The 20,515-nt window shown below is 41.1% G+C and overlaps 1 protein-coding gene across 5 annotated transcripts in view; it reads left to right on the top strand.

The window, feature by feature from the left end:
- Positions 1–20,515, top strand: part of PTPDC1 (protein tyrosine phosphatase domain containing 1) — a 56,822-nt gene that overhangs the window by 13,161 nt on the left and 23,146 nt on the right. For 2 of the 5 annotated variants that reach the window (XM_077138650.1, XM_077138651.1), the window contains exons 2-3: positions 3,285–3,418; positions 16,422–16,509. In XM_077138650.1, the coding sequence (XP_076994765.1) occupies positions 16,428–16,509 (82 nt within the window). In that variant the 5' untranslated portion in view covers positions 3,285–3,418; positions 16,422–16,427. Of the gene's footprint in view, positions 1–3,284; positions 3,419–16,418; positions 16,510–20,515 lie in introns of all 5 variants that reach the window. The other 3 variants (XM_077138652.1, XM_077138654.1, XM_077138653.1) reach the window with 3 other exon arrangements.

Here is a 20,515-nt window from a genome sequence, read left to right as displayed (position 1 = left end):
TTGTTGGGTGAAGTACTCTGTGTATGTCGGTTAGACCTCAGTGCTGATTGTGCTGTTTGCGTCTTCTTGTCCTTGCTGGTTTCCGTTTGGTTTGTTTTGTAACTTCTTTAGTCTGTTGCCATACTTAATTGATAGCGTCTTTTAGAATATTGAAGGTATTGCCTTGTCGTAATCTAGCATCAGTTTTGCCCATGAAAAGTCTGATGCCATCTGATTCTGTTTATCTGGAAATTTGTAATAGAATCTTTATTTTTAGTGCTCTGAAATTTTACAAGGATGTGTACGTAGGTGCTTCTTTTCATCCATTTTACTAGGTAAGTGGTGGTCTTTCTCTTTTTGGTTTTGGGATATTTTCTTTTATTTCTTTGATAATTTATTTCCTGAGTTTTTCCCTACCTCCTCTTTCAGGATTTCTTATTGGACAAATGCTTGTTCTCCTTTCTGATTCTCTTATTTTTCTCTCCCTTTATATAGTGTTTTAAGGAATTACTTCAACTTTCTCTTCTCTTCCCTCAGTGAAATTTTTTAATCTTAGCAAGCGTATATATATATATATATAACTTCTAAGATTGCTTTATAGCTTTTGAATAGTACCTTTTTTGATGTCATACTATCCTTAGTATTTCTTCAGATCTCTTTAAATCATCCAATTAGAATGATTTTCAGTGTTTCTTCTATGTTCTGAACTATTCCTTTTTCTCCCAGGATCTGTTGTTTGTGTTTCTTAATATCTTTATTTTCATGCATCTGGTTCCCTTTCTTTAGTCACGGTTGAGTATACATTCACATTTAAGAAGGAGGGAATGAGTTGACTGTTCTGGCTTTCGGGATTTGTGTCCTGTCTGCAGGTAGGTCTTTGTCCCTCGCAGGTCTCTGCCTAGCGCGGGAAGGCGAGTGGACGACCTGTGAAGATGAGGGAATGTTGGCAGCTGGCAGGCTTTGCTTTGGATGTTTGGTCCCAGGTTAGCGGCAGCTACACATGCCAGGAGGGGGAAGGGTTTTCTCAGGGTACTAACAGCACCTTAAAGGCCTTTGATTTTCCTGGCCAGTTTGTTCATTTTCACTGGAGGAAGGCATACAGAGTTTTGCTCGAAAGTAAGTGCCTGATAGCAGTTGCCGTGGTCAGAAAGGTTGGCGGAGGTGGAAAGGGAGCGTGTCCTGGCACGGCTGTTCCTTTTGTTTTTAACCCAGTTCTGACCCTCCATATCAGCTGATGCCAGGCAGAGAATCTCTTGGAAGTGTTGCCACAAGACCATCTTTTCCCTTCCCTGTGGTTTCCTTGTGGTACTCCCTTTGTGGTCATTCCTGGCCTGTAACTTCTTGCATTCAGCTTTAGTGACCCCTCCACTTCCGTCTGCCTTCTGTCTTCTAGAAGCTGGGGTCATATGGAGTCCACGGATGGCCCTCTCCTCCTCCTTGCTCTTATGGTCTTACTCCTTTTTAAATTTCCGTAACGTCCTTCCACAGAGTCTCAGGAGGGAGGGGATGCTAGGGCATGGGCACCATCCCCTACGTAAACTGGGAGTACCAGGTACCTTCCCGTGGAAGGCCCCGTGTAGTTCTGGGGATGTCCAAGGGGCCACACACCTGCCTGTGTAGTAAGTAAGTCCATCCTTCTCAAGCCCTTGAAGTGTGATTCACAGAATAACTAGTTCTCTTACATGAGAAATAGCTCAGGAACTGAAGAGGTAGAAAATCTTATCTTTCCTGATCTGTAAATAAATAGAAATAGTAAAATGAATAATAATCTCTGCTGTACTCAGTGTTTTAAGTTTTTCATGTTGAGCTGGCTGAAAGTATTGATTGAAATAGATTTTTAGCAATATATGTCAAAATATGTATTTAAAGATAAACATAATTGTATATTCCTATTATCTATATATTTATTAAAAGGAATATTCAGATAATGAATGTCTGTTGGTTTGGAAGCCAGATTATAGTGTCTACAACAGTGCAGTGTCTGAAGAATGGCTGGCCTGTGGAGCCCGTGGCCCATGCCTTGTTCTTGTTGGTTTCCCCCACGTGGCACCGCCCAGCTCCGCAAGGTGTGTTTGGTTGAAAGCAGGCTTTTGTTAGGAAAGTCTCACCCAGGAGTCAGAGGCCCTTTCCAGATCTGGTAGGTGGAGTGGGCCTTCTTAAAGTACCTCATGGTTTTGTGAAGACTTGCTCAGGAACTGTAAAAGGAAGGTTTTTAGAGTTTGACAGCTAAATTGAACCCTGGACCAGTAAGCTCTATATGAATACCTGTTGGTAGGTAAGTGCAGACTTCACCTGATGCAAAGGTTCTCAAATAATCAGCATCCCCTGGAAACTAGTTAGGATGGCAGATTATTAGCCCTTTCCCAAACCTACTGAACCAGAAACTCCCATTTAGAAAGCCTTTTAGGTGATTCTCTTACGCATTGAATTAGGAATCATTGGCCTCTTGGGTGAGTTGACAAGTATCTGTTGTGGTGTCAAAGACTTCAGTTTTGTTGAAACCTTAATAGTCAGGTGTGGGTGTTTGTAGAAAAGGGATAGCGAGTATGGAACCCTCAAGAAACAGCAGCTTCACCAATTGTCGTTTTACCCCATCTGCCTCATCGTAATATGTTTGCTAAAGAAATCTGAATCTTTAAATGATGAAATAGTGGGATCCTGTTGTAGTGTTGTTTTCAGCCTGTTCTGCGCCTTGTCTCCTGAGAGGCTTGGAACATTCCCTAAGGTGTATTTGAGGTGTGAGATCACAGAAGGCGGTGAACTTAATAGCTTACTCCAGACATAACCTGTTTTATGGGTGGTCCTTAGTTCTCTACCTAAGGACTAACGTCCTCAGAAAGGTTAGAGGGGTCTGAAAAAAAAAGTTTTTTAAAATGTTGCCTCCATGTATCTGGGAGTGATTTGGGGAGAAAAGCGTGGATTTTTTGACATGCTGTATGGCAGGGTCACAGTTCATTCTTTTTCCATGTGAGTATCCTGTTATTGCAGCACCATTTGTTGAATTTCTTGTTTGCTTGTTTGTTTTTGTTTTGGGAAAGTGCATGGGCTGGGAATTGAACCCAGGTCTCCTGCATGTTATTGTTGTTGTTTTGTTTTTGTTTGTTTTTTCTTTTTGCTTGGGCAGGCACTGGGAATTGAACATGGGTCTCTGGCACAGCAGGCAAGAATACTGCCACTGAGCCACTGTCACATCACCTGAGGAAAGCTTTTTAATATAGTTCTGTCATTGTTTAATTTTTCTGAGGTTGCAGGTTCAGAGGGGAGGACATTTCAGTTTTAAAAAAATCTGTTTTTGTTTTGTTCAGCTACGTGTGGAATCCTAAGGAGTGCTTCAGCTCTTTAAGGATAAGATGCTCCTGTGTTTGGAGGCCTGATTTTACAACGTCTGAGCCGCATGGTCCTAGATAATTCTTCACTCAGCCCTATGTGACGAGGGGATGTGAGTAAAATGTGTAATTGATATTAGAACTAGTAATTTTAATTAGTGGTTGGCATTAGAGCAGGCATCCTAAAAAGAGAACATATTTGGGTTGAGGGTTGAAGTTATTGTCATCATGCATATTTAGCTTTAAAAAAACCCGTATCTGTGACTCCCAGGGATGAGTCCGACCGTGGCACTGTGGGATCAACAATGCCATCCTGACCAAAAGGGGGAAAAGAAGTGTAATTAATAAAGTATCAGGGGAAGAGAGAGTTCAAATAGAGTCGAGAGGCTACTCTGGAGGTTGCTGTTACACAAGCTTCAGGTAGACCTTGCTACCTATCATAACCTGCCAACCCCCAACCAGGACCATTCCAGCCAATCTTAAAGAACACCTGGGACAATTTATAAGATTCCACAAGGGTCCCAGGCACTAGAGTAACTTTCCAGAAACTTATAACCTCCGTATGGGTCCCTGGACCAGATAAGTCCTGAAACCTAGCCCAGCCTCTCCAGAACATCAGACAGTTCCATCCCCTACCCCGTATTACTGACAGCCCCTTCCAACATGAAAAAGTTGGAATGGCCATAGCCCAAATACCCCTAAAGAGTAGGATAGAAGGATCAGAGGTGATGGTGGAGTTATATAGAGAAAGTAGGATTTAACAAATGAATATGATTGCTGAATCATTAAGTGGATATTTCTTTTAGTCTCAAATATCTTAGAGCAGCTAGAAGTAAAAACCTGAAATTGTGGGATTGTAATCCAAACCAAGCTCTGAAATCTGTTCTACAACTAATTGTGGTGCTGTGCTTTGAAATTTATTGCTTCTTTCTATATATGTTATTTTTCACAAAAAATTTTAAAAAGTTGATTGTGATGATAAAAAAAATAGTCCTTCTGGCCTCCTATATTCTGGAGCAGCTGGAAGAAAAAATCTGGTAGGATCATATGGTAGCCCGTGACAGATTTGGGGATCTGTCCTGTAACTACTTGTTGAAGGTTGAAAACTATTGCTTTTTTATTTCTTTGCTTTGGATATATGTTATATTATACAATAAAAAAAGTTAAAAGCAAAACAGAACAAAAACAGATCCACCGTTCTGGAGATTAGAAAGAGGACAAAGCTGTTATGTTGAAGGTCAGCAAGAAGTTGGAGATATAAATGTGATCTGGGGATCAGGATAACTAACTCCATTCCTTGCATGTGCATAATACTATCACCTAATTTATATGCTCTTAACTGTAACCCTGAGAAAGGTAAAGCGTAATTACTAACCTGTTTTCCAGATGAAACAGCTGAGGCTCTGAGAGGTGAAATGATGGTGGTGGCGGTGGCAGCCACCTCCCCCTGATGCTGGCTCATGTATTCATGCAATGAATACTCATTGAGCACCTCTGCAGACTTTGGAGATACAACATTTGAAAAAGCAGACAAATATCTATTCCTTCATGGTGCTTACATTCTAGTGGGGGGAGGCAGACGTGAACAAGACAAATAAGTAAATTATATAATGTGTTAGTTGCATTTTCTTCATAAATCCTATGGAGAAAAATTAAACAGGGAAGAGGGTACTGGTTGAGATTTTAAATAGGGTGACTACGAGGGTTTTGAACAGAGAAATGACACGACCCCACTGAGGTTTTACGAGATCAGTTTAGCTGCCGTACTGAGAATAGGCCGTGCAGTGTGCCAGGAGCGGCACTAGGTGCGCATGCTGGCTCTCACATGATCTGTGCAATGACCCAGTCAGCTAGGTGCTGGGCTCGGAGATGTTAGCAGACCTTCCTAAGGTCAGAAAGCCAATGAGCATGGACCAACCTATTGAAAATCCTTTGGATTTTATAATCTTATGCTTAGAGCTGCAGTGTCCCAGTTTCTTTTAAGTGGGAGAAGGCTAAAATGTGTAAAGGGCGTGTGTAAAGGGCTATGTTTTTGCCCCTTTTCTTTGGGACAGCTGTGAGTGAAGAGTGTTGTGGTGAAGATTAAATGAGTTAATATACAGAAATTATTTGGCACAGTATCCCACGTGGAATAAGCGTATGTGTGTTTTGGTTACATTATCGTATCATTGGAGAACATGTAAGTGTCCGTATGGCTTTCATGAGCTCCCTCACGTACTTGGTCTTCTGGTTCTGTTTTCCCTCATGAACGCTTACAGGGTTCAACGTCCAGTTCCTCTCCTGTGACTGCTCTAGACTCTCATCGTATTCATAGTGTTCCTTGGAATGCAGGTGGAGGGCCTCCTACGTCCGAGTGACCTTGAAGTGCACTCCTCACCAGACATGCTCAGACTGCTGAGGGTGCGGCAGGAAATTTACATTTTCCACCACAAGCGTTCCATTTCTGATGCCTGTCAGAGTTGGAGCTGGCCCTCTCCCCCTTCAGGCTTCCCAGGCACTGCCAGTGCGATGCCCGATTCCTCTCCAGAGCCACAGTAGTGTTGGCAGACCACCTTGGGTCCGGAAGGGTGGGCAGGAGCCCTCAGCCACCTCAGAATCCAGCTTCTCCTGCGAAACGGCTTTGTATGGGGCAGGACTTTCTCTACGTTGAACTCTCACTTGGTGACTGCTCTTCTCAGCAATGTGAATACCAGCCCATCACTGCACTTAGAAGATTTAAGTACTGGGTACTAGTTAGTACCTAATACTTGTGACTAAACAGTTGAGAAATTTTGGGAACTTTCAGGAATAAAAGCAAACTGTAGACTTGAGCAAGTAAAATATTTGTCATTGGCAACAGGAAATGAAATTAAATAATATGTGTAATATGTGACCATGCAGTGGAGTGACAGGTTTTCTACTGAAGACTCTTTTTATCCTGATTCTGCAGTCAAGCACATTGAAATAAATTCAATTGTGAATGGAGATAATCCATTTTTTGTAAATCTTCAAAGTTTCTTGAGAAGCTCAGCAATGACTAACTAGCAGCAGGATTATTTTACAGGTAATCATTGGAATCTTTTATAAATTCTTAGAAAACAGGAGGAAATGAAGTGAATATAGATCAGGAGGGGAAAAAACAGAAAGATATAACAGATGGGTTTGCAGTTTAAATATTTATTGAATACCTGTGTGCCAGACATTGTGCTAGAAACACACACATAATCTCTCTTCATCCTTACAACAGTTTAGGTAAGTAGATGCTGTAATTCTCATTGTAGAGAAGTTGAAGTTCAAAAAAGTTCATACAGCTGGCAATGAACAGTCAGGATTCAAACACAGAACTTCTGATTCTTAACTATAGATTAACTAACCTAGCTGAATTGTAATTTTTGGTCAGCAATTGTGTACATTTGAATTATAAGTTTTTATGGAAAGTCAGTGCACAATGAGCACTGTTTCAGAGTTCCTCTAAGATTTGAGATATTAAAAGAAGGCTGGATGGATTTCTGCTTCCAACCAAGATGAAGCAGCAGGGACTCATTTAAATAACTAGGAAACTGGCCAAAATATAGGAAAAAAGATTTTCAGACCTTGGAAAGCAGGCAACAAAGGCCTGTGATCTCTGTGAGAAGAGAGACAAATGTGGTTTGCCTTAAACGGCACCAGCTGCCTTCCTGAGGCTACTTTCAGGATGCTGTGCAGGATGGGGTAGCCCAAAGGCAGCCTCCTCAGAGGTGAGCCGCAGAGAGCAGGAGGGAAGTTCAGCCAGCTCACGCAGGGGAGTACGGAGAGCAGGGAGGGCAGCAAAGAGGATCCCAGGTGCTCTCCAGTCTTCTTTGCTGGCCTGGAGGGCTCAGCCGAGTGCTGACCTGCACCGCTGTGAGGGTGAGCTACCTGGAGCAGGTAAGGTGGACAGGAAGGCAGTGCAGAGCAGGGCCCAGGCCCTCGAAGGTGTGAGGGTGAGCTACCTGGAGCAGGTAAGGTGGACAGGAAGGCAGTGCAGAGCAGGGCCCAGGCCCTCGAAGGTGTGAGGGTGAGCTACCTGGAGCAGGTAAGGTGGACAGGAAGGCAGTACAGAGCAGGGCCCCGGCTCTTGGAGGGCTGGGAGGAGTTAACGTTTCCATCTGCCTAGGAGAAAGGCCTCTTTGTACCCATCAGGTGGCCTCTGAAAGGCACTGCCAGGGCATGGGGGTTAAATTAGCCTGAAGAAGACGCTGCTCTGGAGCTGCCCTAATACACTCTAACAGGAAGCCCAGAAAAGGGCCCGCTGACTGCGCATAAGTTGCATGGTTCGGTCAGAGGAGCCCACAGTCAGCAGGCGGCCCTGTGGGATAGCGCGTGGGGATTTCCTCCAGGACGGCAGAGTGGAGGAGAATAAATAAGCCAAAACAGGATATGAGGATCACTGGTGTTTGGGCAAAGAGGAAAGCTATTCAATTTGAAAAGCAGTGAAATTGAGGCATCTGCACTTTTAGATGAAACCAAGTGTGATTTGCAACTGCAAGAAAAATGGGAGAAAGAGTCTGCAACATTAGTCAAGAACATACAAATTCAATTAGAGGTGATTTTCTCTTATAACTCCAAGACTCTGAAAGGCCTTGAAATATACTCTACTTCTCAAACTAATATTATATTTCAGACCTTTAAAAAGTGGTAATTTAACTGTAAGCATATATAGTAACACTCAGGAAATTAGGCCATTAGAGAAAACTTGCCATTCTTCCACTATTTTTTCTAGGTCAGAAGAATTAAGTTTTCATAAAAAGTATGCACTCATGTGGTTTGTAAAAACATAGTATTTAAGCTTTACAGATGTAGATAACTTACAAATAAAGAGAATTTTTTATTGTGCTATTTTTACAGATTAATTTTGTAGTCACACTAGGAAACATGATATTCTTTGAAGTTGAACTATCTTCAATTCAGTAGATTAACTGTTATGTTTTAGCATTATCATTGCTAGCTTATAACAGAAGAACAGCATTAATCCTCCAAAAATACTAGACATTAAATTGGGATTTACATCTTGAACTAGAGAAGGTCTTTCCTGTTATGGCACTAGAGCCAGAAAAGTTAAGGGGAAAATCTTACAGGTTAGACCACATGAAAAGATGAAACCATTAGGCAAAACATACTATTATCAAAACTAAGACATGGTAAACTGATTAAAAATTTATATATATATGTGTGACATATATGATGATGAATTGATAGTCTTAATATAGAAGGACGTCTTGCAAGACAGTAAGAAAGGGGCACATATCCCAAAAGGAAGAAGGGCAGAGCTGTGACACAGGCAACTTATTAATAAGCAATTCATAAGAAGTAGTTTTTTTGTACTATTTACTTGGCCTCATTAAATAAAGAAATGCAAAGTAAAATAGTAATGGCAAAGGCTATTGGAGAAAGTTAAAAACATTTCAAGTGCCCAGTATTAATGAGAATGAAAGAAAAGACACTTTTTAATAAATTGTGTAAGTTGGTATGCTTTCTCTGTGAGGCAAAGTGGACTGGTGTTGAGCGTGAGTTTTACAGTCTGACAGACTGGATTCAAGTACCAGCTTTACCTCTTAGAAAACGTGATCTTGGACAAGATTTCTGTACCTGAAGAAAAATGGAGACGATAACAGCATACAGCTTGTAGAGTTATTTTGAGAATGAAATGAATTTCGTAAAACTAATAATGTAAATTGTGGTCCATAATACACAGTAAGTTTTAGCTGCCAAAGGAGACATCAGTCTGCATGTTGAAGGGCCCATCGGGAGCTAATCGAGGTGGAGAAAGAGACCTGCCCCCAGTACACATCCTTGTGCAGTTTCAGAACACTGAAGATGAAGGAACAACCCTACAGCTTCCGTGTTCCACGTCTTAAACTGACATCACACTTGTCCACAGCAGCATTGTTAACTTGAGCACAGTAGAACAGAGCCTTCAAAGACCTGACATGGCATGACTTTCAAACTGGAATCCTGTAGGTAGCAAAATTATCAGCTGAATGCAAGGATAAAATAAAGATTCTTAAAGAGTGAAGGTCATTTACCTTCCCTTCAGTCTTTATGGAAAATTATTTGAGGATGTTGGGGATTGAGTTGTGTCCCCCACGAAAGGCGTGTTCGGGTCCCACCCCCTTGTCCCGTGGGTGTGAGCCCATCTGTAACTAGGACGTCTGCGATGTTATCAGTTAAGGTTGCCCAGACTGAAGGAGGGCGGGCCTTGGTCCAATGGGGCTGAAGTCCTTAGAAGCCAAGGACACTGGACACAGAAGAGGAAACCATGCAGAGCATCCAGAAGCTGGAAGTCGGTGGAAGCAGAGGAGAAAGGAGAAGACACTGCCACGTACATGTCTTGTAACAGAAAAGCCCAGCCAGCCCCAGAACACCGCCATCTGTGGGGCGACAGCATCGCCTTGCTGTCCCTTGATTTTGGATTTTAACGAGTCTCAAAACTGGGAGCCAAAAAATTCCCTTGGTTTAAGCCAACCCGTTGCATAGTATTTTTCTTACCAGATGGGAACTAATACAGAGGATAAATCTGCAAAGCCAAAGCAGGATCCAAGAAACAATGGCCTCGACTGAGGAGTGCAGTGAAAGGAGTCTCAGGCTGACAGCAGTGTGGTGGCCTAGTGAGCTTCTGGTCCACACAAGAAGAGAGATCCAAAGGGCTCTGAGAAAAATACCTTCAGGAGGAAAGGTAGACTCCCTCATGGAGTACCATGGAGTATCATGCATAGGCAAACAGTGTGATTAAGAAGTTGAGAGATCTTGGAGATAATGGTGAAGAAGATTTCTATTTTCTTTTCCCAATAAGAAAAAGGTAAGTAAAAATCAGGGGAAAATCTGTATAAGAAATTCATGGTCCAAATTTGAAGTAAAACAAAATATGTCCTTGTTTTAAGCAATTGATGTAATGAAGAAAAAGGCTGTTTGACACCGGTGTTTGGAGCGTCTGCTTTGAGCAGCAGAGGTTTGATGCCCCAGAATTCTCCTTCTTTTCTGTATGGCCCATCCACAGTGCTTGTAAAGATAAAAGTGGTACAAATGCACACACACACAGGTATTTATATGCATATGCTTGTGTACATATGTTTTTATGTATATGAATTATGAAATACACATAGGCAATAATTATATTGCATTGTAGCTCAAGTTTCGGGTTTTAGTATAAACCTATAGACAAAAGTTAATTATAGAGATAGCTAAAATTTAGAAGTTCAAAATCTTAAAAGAAATTATTTATCTGTCAAAAACTGAAAGTAAAGAGGAAAGGACACATGGACATTAGTAGAGGTAAACTAATTTATTTATTTTGCATAGTAAGGAATCAAGATATTTTTTAAAGCTGATATAATAAAATAATTAAAGGATATTTAAAATTATTAGGATAATCAAAATAATTAAAATATTATATTCAGTTAGCATGGTGGGAAGTAAATGAGCCAATTTCCTCATCCTTTATACTGGTATTAAATCGTATGATCTAAAGATGATAAAATAAGAACCAGAGGCATAACTGTAGTTATAAACACACCCCCCCCCCAGGTTCTGAAGAACTAAGGCAAATGATAAAAATGTTAACCTTTGGGGAATAAAACTTGGCATGAGGAATAGAAGATGGATACTTTTTTTTTTCATTCTGTATCATTATATTTCACTTTGAACTTTATATATGCTTAATTCTCCATAGCAAATGCCTACTATTAACCTCAAAATGTATTGCAAATCATTTTTAATCAGGTTTTTTGTTTTTTGTTTGTTTTTACCTTTAACTTATAAGTGAAGAGCGTCTCGAGGCTACTGAAAATATTGATGTGGCAAGGCGATGAGCCACATACGAGATCCAGGAGGAAGGAGGTGACTGGGTTTTGATGCTCATACCACATCTAGGGGAGACTTCAGCCCTCACAGTTGAATATTAGTAATTGCTGAGTGTAAATGACAAACGCACCCAGAATAGTGAGGTCTATAAGCCATTTTATGTAAAGAATGGTAAGAGAAACTGGCGAGGTGTAATCTGGGAAGAGAAAATTTGGGTTTAAGGGGAGCACGATCAGCAGCTTGAGCTCTCTGGATGTGGTGGTTTGAAAACCACCTAGAAAAACACGTTCTTAAGCTGAATGCATTCTGGTGGGTGTGAACCCATTGTAAGTAGAGCTTGCGTTGAGGGTACTTTATTTAGTTAAGGTGTGACCCACCCCCCCAATCAGAATGAGCCTTAATCCTTTTACTGGAGTCCTTTATTGAAGAATGGAATTCAGTCAGAGAGAAGAGGCGGTGGAAACAAGAAGGTGGAATCAACAAAGCCCAGCAGAGAAGGGTGAGACCAGCAGATGGCGCCTCTTTCCTTTGCACGTGAGAGAGGAGCCAAGAACCACCCGAGGCTGGCCTTCCGGAGGAAAACAGCGCCTTGTTGATGCCGTGTTTGGGCGCTTTCTTGGCCTCAAAACTGTAAACTAGTAGATTCCCATTGTTTAACTTCATAGCGTTTGCTGGAGCAGCCTAGGAAGCTAAAACAGTGGAAGAAAGAGTTGGTTATTCTGGGTGGTCTCAAAGGGCAGAAATAAGACCAATGGATTGACACTTTCAAGTAGCAGCATTATGAAGAGCTTTCTAACTGCCAGAGCTGTATAATAATGCCAGTGTTACTGCTCAAGCATCTGGAGAGCCATCATTGGGCTATTGTAGAGAGGATGCTGGTGTTCAGTTTGGATTCTAAGATGACTTCTTAGGTTCCTTACAACTTTGAATTTCTGAGGTGCTAGTTAGAAAGAAATTGTAGTCTCTGTGATACAAAAGAGCACAGTTAATTTAATAAATGTTTTTAATAGTCATGTTCTCAGTGGGCTTTAGGTGTTAGGAACTGTGCTGGTTTGAAAGTATTATGTACCCAGAAAAGCCATGTTTTAATCCTGATTCAGTCTTGTGGAGGCAGCTGTTTCTTTTACTCCTGATTCAATACTGTAGGTGGAAACTTTTGATTAATTATCTCCATGGAGATGTGGCACACCCTATTGTGGGTGTGATCTTTTGATTAGATGGAGATGTGACGCCACCCATTCCACATGGGTCTTAATTAGTTTACTGGAGTCCTTTTAAAGAGAAAACATTTTGGAGAGAGTCAGAAATGACAGAGCCAACAGAAACTTCAGAGCAGAGCTGACACAGATGCCAACACTTGGAGAACAGAGACACGGGTGTTTGGAGATGCTTGGAGCCCAGCAGACGCCATGAGATGTTAAGCAACTCAGATCTGGAGAGAACCAAGGGAAGCCAAGACATGAAAGCCAGCCCTGGAGAAGCAAAGGGAGGAACCCCCACAGGAACAGAGGCTGAAAGCACAGAGCCCAGGAGCAAGGGACCAGCAGATGCCAGCCACGTGCCTCCCCAGCTGCCAGACGGGCTTCTGACCCACCGACCTTTCTTGAGTGAAGATACCCTCTTGTCGGTGCCTTAGTTTCTACAAATTTATAGGCTTAGAACTGTAAACTTGTAACTTATTAAATTCCCCCTTTTAAATGCCATTCCAGTTCTGGCATATGGCATTCCGGCAGCAGTTAAGAAACTAATATGGGGACCCAGAGATAGAGAAGACATGAAACTCCCTCAAGGTCTCAGTTTAGCATGGTTCGTTTCAGTTCCGCAGATGTTTAGTAAGCATCTCCTGTCCACCCGCTCTTTCCTTCTCGACAGACTGAAAGAAAAGTCATGGTTCTTTTCTCACTGGCTCCGTGAAGTAGGTACTAAGGGAGCCAGTCAGATCAACAAGTCTCATTACTCTGCAGCTGAAATGCACAGAGTGGACTCAGGGAAGACTTCACAGAGTGATGACTGGTCCTAATTTGTCACTAACACATTCTGTCACTTAAATGCTAAGCTACGTTGGACAAGTCAGGAACTTTCTCTGGGACATAGTTCACAATTCCTTATCCACAAAACAGCAAATTAGTGCTGGAACCCATGATTCCAAAATTGTTTTCTCATCAAAATATTTTTTTATGAAAACAGCCCAAATTTATGAAAAACCATATATGGTAAAAATGTTTCTTCTAAATCTAATCTTTTGGGGTTTTTTGTATGCTGTGTGGTGGGGGTCATATTTCATTGTTTTCCATGTGAATATCCCATTATGATGGTACCATTTGTTGAATGTGTTTTTTTGGTGTGTTTTTGTTGCTGTTATTCTTATTTTGGGGGATGCATGGGCCAAGAATCAAACCCCAGGTCTCCTACATATAAATCTAATCTTAATGGAAATGCTTTCAAAATTTAAGTTTTGCTAATGGGTTTGTTGAAGTAACTGTTTCATTAGTCCTTTCACTTCATGTCTTCGGTAACATTCATTTGAAATGTAAAACTTTGCATCAATTACTTTGATACCTGACTTGTGACATTAATATTGCAGAATGCATTCTTGCTTTTTCTTTTGCTTTAGATCATCCTTATGATTTTAATTTCAGTATTTGTTTTGAAGAGACACAGCTTCATCAAACAGGACTTCAGATTTTAAGTTATATGCCCTTAGAGCATATAAAACTTGAAATTAGAAGTAAAGTTTTAGTGAATTTGAAATTCTTGAAGGATGACTGGGATTTGTGAAGTAACTTTTTTTCTCTTGCAAAAATAAATGCTCCAAGAAAAAATATTAATTAAGGCTTAATTTAGGTACTATTGTTAATTTTTTGCTGCAAGACATTGTAAGGTTTTAGAGCCTTATAAAAAATTCATAGCCATTTTATAAGCTATTGAAATTATAGTATTTGATTTCCCCAGTCCTCAATGCCCAAATAATAAATAAGATTGTAGAGGAAAATGTTAGAATTGTTATTTAGGAAGGCCTTAGTATTCTGTGTGATGTTCTCTTGTATCCTGGTCAAAGCCATAAATTTTTCTGGCTTAGGTGCTTGTCTTTTTTTGGGGGGGGGGGGGAGTTGGGTGCATGGTCTGGGAAGTGAATATGTGCTTGCCTTTTATGAAAATAATTTTATTGTTTATAAAATTCCTCAGGGGTGGGTAATAGTGGCTCAGTGACAGAGTTCTCGCCTGCCACATAGGAGACCCAGGTTCAATTCCCGGTGCCTGCCCATGCAAAAAAAAAAGAAAGAAAAATACCTTAGCTGATTTTTCTGTTTCTATCAGTATTTAAATTGAGGTACATTTAGTCTGTGACTGCTGAATTGGATTATATCCATTTGTTTTTTTGGAAGCCACAGATACTGAGGTGACCACTAGGGATGACCTGACATTCTCACAAGCACTGGGCCTGCCAGGTTGAAGCACCAGACCCTCGACCTTGGGGCTCGCGCCTGTGAAACTTATTCCTGCAAAGGAGAAGCTAAGCCTGCTGATAAGTAGGCCTGAGACTCACCCCCAGAGAGCATGTTTTGTTGCTGAGATGTGACCTTTTTCTCTGTAAGCCAACTCAGCAGGTGAACTTGGTGCCCTCCTCCCTACATGGGACATGACTCTCAGGGGTGTACATCTCCCTGGCAATGTGGGACAGAAATCCTCGGATGCACCGGGACCCAGCATCATGGGGTTGAGAAAGCCTTCTAGGCCAAAAGGGGGAAGAGAGAAACAAAGCAAAATAAAGTCTCAGTGGCTAAGAGATTTCAAACAGTCGAGAGGTTATCCTGGAGGTTATTCTTATGCAGTATATAGATATCCCTTTTCAGTTTTTGATATATTGGAGTAATTAGAGGGAAATACCTGAAACTGTTGAACTATAATCTAGTAGCCCTGATTCTTGAAGAAGGTTGAATAATTATAGAGCTTTTAAGGTGTGACCATGTGAAAACGTTGTGACTGACATTCCCTTTATCCGGAGTACAGACAGATGAGTATAAAAAAAAAAGATAAAATGTAAATAATATGGGGAGGGAAGTATACAATGTTTTGTGTGTTCTTTTTTTATTTTTACCTTTATTTTTATTTTTTTGGAGTAATAAAAATGTTCAAAATCAGTTGTGATGAGGAATGCACAGCTGTGTGATAATACTGTGAACCACTGATTGTGCAATTTGGATGATTATATAGGGTGTGATTATATATATCTATAAAATTGCATTAAAAAAGTTAAGATTATCTTTATTAGAATTTCTTCCATTTTCAACTGTGAAGTAGAACACTGAACTTGAAGTCAGAAGATGTAGATTTAATTGTCAATTCTGCCATTTACTGTGTAGCTATAGGCGAGTACTGTAACCTTACTAAAACCATTTCCTCATACTTAAAATAGGGAATAATCATAACTACTCCACAAAGTTCTTGTTAGGAAAAAACGATTTAATATTTGTGTCCAGCACATACTAAAGGTTGAAGAAATGGGATGATTGGGAGGATTGGTTTTCCTTGTGGAAACCATACCATTTGAGCAACACAGCAGTCACCACTCCTTATAATTCAGCATGGACAACATGAAGATTATTCACTATATGCAGCAAACCCTCACTTAATTGAATTATTGAAGAATAAATGAGAGGTTCTGCTCAGTTGCCTGCTGTACTCTATGTCCTTGTATCCACAATAAATTTTACTTGTGGAGCCCCGTTCAAATGCTGCTTCCTCTTTGAAGCCTTACCTCACACCCTCCTTCAAGGAGACAGACCTCTCACTCGTCTGAGCCTGTCTGGACCCTTAGCACATATTAGCAGTGTCTGCGTCTGCACCTTATCCTCCCAATAGGCTGTAAAAGCAGGAGGAGAGTGTGCCTTACTTTTCTCTGTAGTGTACTTACTGTCTAGTACACAGTCTGATAGAGATACTGTGAGAGCCATGTATTCCATTTCAGATTTTCTAGTAGCTACATTAAAAAATAAAAAATAGGAGAAATTAATCTTAATGTATTCTCTCTATATATGCATGTACATTCTATTATATCAAAAATATTTCAATGTATACACTATATAAGCATTATTAGTGAGATATTTTACATTCTTTTTTGTACTAAGTCTTCAAAATCTTGCATGTAATTTTACACTCTGGCACATCTCAACCTGGATGAGTCACATTTCAGGTGCTTAATAGCCACATTAGCTCATGAATATTATATTGGACAGCACAGGTCTAGCATATTATAGGTACTTGTTAATGAATATCCCCAAAACAGTCTTTCAAAAAGTAAAATGTTTTTCCCAGCAGAATGCCATGGCTACAGGAGTCCTGCCACAGCATGAGCTACCATCTTCCACTTTGGTGAATAGCAGTGGGTGTGCTGCAGGCATGAGAGGTACTGTCTCTTCAATATGCTTTTTGTTCTCTTTATGCAAGCTAGAGTTTAATAAAAGTAACTGCAAGTGAATAAACAGCAAAGAAAGGGCTCAAACCTTCATATTGAAATCCTAAATGGCAGCTAAATCCTAAATTGTGAGTTATTACTTAGAGTCTTTTATTTATTTCTGCTTTACCATCTTGGGCTGTAAGAATTCCTTTCCAAAATCCTGAATAATGACCTTGGCCTTTAAGAAGGAATGTTGAAAACAGTGCTTGCCTCCTGCACTGTTATCTTAGACTGAAATTATACGTTGGCTCCTATAGTCCCCCGCCTATGCGTGAATCACCTTTCATTCTTTCTTCGTCATTAGTTGCATGTGTCACATAAAGCACACTCACTTCCCTCCTCCCTTTTTCTCTTCACTGTAACCTTCCCACACTGTTTTGACTTTTTCTGTGGTGGCTCAGGTGAGGGAGTGCGCCGTGATGTGTCTTGTGACTCTTAGCGCCGCACTTGCCACCTCGCGCTTTCTGACCGTGTTGGGTCCTGAGAATGAACTCCTTGATTTGGCACCAGCAGTTTGCCAAGAGAAATTTGAACAAGTTTTCTTGGCAGTGCCCGTTGGAGCAATTTGTAACTGCCTATGTTCATTTTAGTCCTACTGTAGAGGGCACTTTAAAGGATTTTTCACCCTAAGAATGGACTATTTATATATAAAAATAAATGAGTAAATCAAGGAGTAAGGGTCTAAAGGTATTGGAGCTCGGTGCTTGCTGAAACAGTTATTTTCTGTTGGCTGCTGGACTCCAGCGACTCTCCTGGAGGAGCTCTTTTTCATAAGGAGAAGAAGTGGCAGGAGGACCTTAGAATAGCAGACTGAGGCTAGATAATATAGGGCTTTGTGCACCACATGAAATGGTTCAGATTTTTCTTCAGAACAAAGAAAGCTTTTGAAGTGTTTAAAGCAGCAGAGTGACATGATTTGAAAAAGGTCACTCTGTTCTTGCTATAAAATAATTGAAAATGGGCAGGAATTGACATGGGGACATCAGTAAGGACCCAACTGCAATGGCCCGGGTGAGAGGTTAAGTGGCAGTGGATTTTCGAGGGTGGATTTGAGAGATATTTTAGAGATAAGAATAGGACTGTGATTAATAGGCTTTAAGAATAAAGGAAGGGTGGGCCACGGTGGCTTAGCAGGCAGAGTTCTTGCCTGCCACGCCAGAGACCCCGGTTCAATTCCCAGTTCCTGCCCATGCAGAAATAAAAAAAAGAATAAAGGAAGAGGGAGGTATCAAAGCTGACCCCAAGTTTCTGGTTTGCATAATTAGATGTAAGGCAGGGCCATTTATTAAGATATGAAACACTGAGATCCATTTGTGAGGAATTGCTGAGTATAAAGAAATCATTATTTAGGATTTGGAAATGTTGAGTTTGAGGGGCTGTTAGAGGGACGTTCAAGTTGACATAAGCAGTAAGCAAAATTCTGGAGTTCAAAGGACAGGTGTAGGCTAACAATTTTGGTAGTCATTAGATGGTAACTAAAACCAAGGAAGTATATGAGCTCATATAAGTAGAATGGAATGAAAAGAAGTGCCAGGACTAAACTGAGGTCTCTAGAAATGCCACCGTTTAGAAGTAAGAAACAGGAGAAGGGTAAGGAGTCATTGAGCCTTAAGGAAGAAAACCAAAAGGGTAGAATTACAGAATCTAGTGTAAAAGAATATTTCAAAAAGAAACTTCCTCCTTTTCTTCTTTTCCTTTTCCTTCCTGAACCCTTTAGTCCAGAAGCCACTGGCTGGGCTCAAGCAAAGTAGGCGTGTGGAGCCCAGCCTGGCCAAGGAAGGCACTGGTGCCTGGCTCCAGCCCATCGGAGCCCAGAAGGCCTGGGCCTGGGTGATGACCAGTGGGCAGGCGTGTCTGCATGGGAAGGTGACCTGGTGCAGGGTGTTCGAGCCCAGGCCTAGAAGCCTGGCACACAGAGCTTGGTCAGGAGGGCTCCTGAATGGCCTGGTGGCCCCGTAGAGGGCATCAGAGCACAGGCAGAGCAAGGAGGACATCCACACCAGGGAGAGGCAGTGAGAGTCCAAATGAGATGATGGAGGGTCCATCTGGGAGTGGGGACAACAGGGGTAAATACCCTGAGGGTCGTGGGAGCTAGGTTTCTCACTGGCAGAACAGGGAGTTAGGATTACAAAAAGGGAGAACATTAGAATGAACCCTGTGGTGTGGGACTGGAATTGGTAGTATTTATGTAAGCTCTTGATTTTCGATATTGATAAAATAGACCCAGAAATGAGCATAAATATAAATGTGTGTGTATGTGCAGGTGTTCTTTAGCTCTGTCCATGGAGAGGCCTTTTTTCCTTCACATTGAATTGATATTTATTTCAGGACATACCATGTCAAAATAAAACACAAAAGTCAACCCTTACCTTTAACAGTAATATTGCATTATAAAAGCGCTTTACAATTCCATCCTGTCTTTGAACATGAGTTACTGGTGTGTAGGCTAATGATGACCTGACAACACTTCTCTCTTCAGATGTGTAATCCAGGTGCTCTCTGAGTGTTCCAAGTAGGAAGTGAAGGAAGAAGAAGAAAGTGAGAGGAATAAAATTCTCCCAGTAATAGGGTTTTGTTGCAGTGAAAAGAGGAAGTGTGAAGATATTTTTGTTGTCTTTTCATCTTTATGCTGTGTTAGAGTAATGCTTACAATATAAATTCATCAGGCTGAGCTATAACTCAGAAATTTGCTTCCTGCAAACACTGTTTACAAATGTGCTTGTTAACTCGCACCGCAGACTCACAGTAACTGGTTCTAGATGCCCTTCTTCACTAGTGAGTGCCAGGGCTTCTTGAATCTAATCATGAGGAATCATCAGATAAACGCAAATCGAGAGACATGCTACAAAATAACTTCACCCTTCAAAAGCATCAAGGTCATCAGAGTCAAGCAAAGAGGGACTTGTTTTAGAGTGAAACAAGTTGTGATGCCTAAGTACAAGTTGTGATTCTGAACTGGACCCTTTTACCACCAAGAATCTTGCTGGAATAGCAGTGAAACGTGAATGAAGGCTGAGATTAGAGGGCAGTAAGGTATCAACCATGTTATTTTTATTTGGGGACTTGTGGAGGACGCCTTTGTGGGAAATGCACACTAATTTACATGGGGGTAATAGGACAGCATATCTCATTATTCAGTATGCATCTTATTCTCAAATGGTTCAAGAAAAATATTCTTTGTACTGGACTTGTAGATTTTCCATAAATGAGATTGTTTCAAAATGAAAAATAAAATAAAATCTTCTTTCAAAAGTATTTGAAGATTAAAGCTGAAGTATTCAGCTGTGTTGCATGCTGGTGAGCAGTCAGATAAGATGAGAACTGGGCAGAGCCCACGTTGAAACAGGCATTGTGGACCTCAGCAAGAACGGTTTTTGGTGAGCGTGGAGGCAAGGCCATAGTTGAGTAGGGTGAGGATGAGACAGGACGTGGAGGGAGACAGCGAATGCAGTCACCTCTTTTAGCGGGGGTGTTACAGTGAAGGGTCTGGAGACCCGGTATGTGCCAGGAGTAACTGAGAATTGAGAGAATTTAGCCCAAATAGGTGGAGTCTCTGAGAAGTTCTAATTGAATTCAGATATTTTAAACCTTGCAAGTCAAAATGAAGATTCTTTTTTTCTAGAGGAAAGAACAAAAACTAATGTTTTTAGAGAAATGGATTTTCACTGAAAATTAGGAAACATCTGGAGCTGTTGAACACTTGAAAGATGCATTGCATTGTGTGAAGTGAGCCTGCTGCTGTCACGACAAAGGTGGAGGACGAGAGGCTGGAAAGTGACTCCTTGGTGGACTTAGGGATGAGAATAGAGTGGCCTCTAGCACGCCCACCTAATTGGAAAGTTTGTCATGTGAGTTGGTCGTAATAAAAAGTTATCAGCCGTCTGACATCTTGAGTACAGAAGGATATTACCAGGCAGTCTGTGTTTCTGCTTAGGTTTTTCCATGTTTTAGCTGC

This window comes from Tamandua tetradactyla, chromosome 2 (genome assembly GCF_023851605.1).
Source record: "Tamandua tetradactyla isolate mTamTet1 chromosome 2, mTamTet1.pri, whole genome shotgun sequence".
NCBI lineage: Eukaryota > Metazoa > Chordata > Mammalia > Pilosa > Myrmecophagidae > Tamandua > Tamandua tetradactyla.
This window is presented reverse-complemented; position numbering and strand designations above follow the sequence as displayed.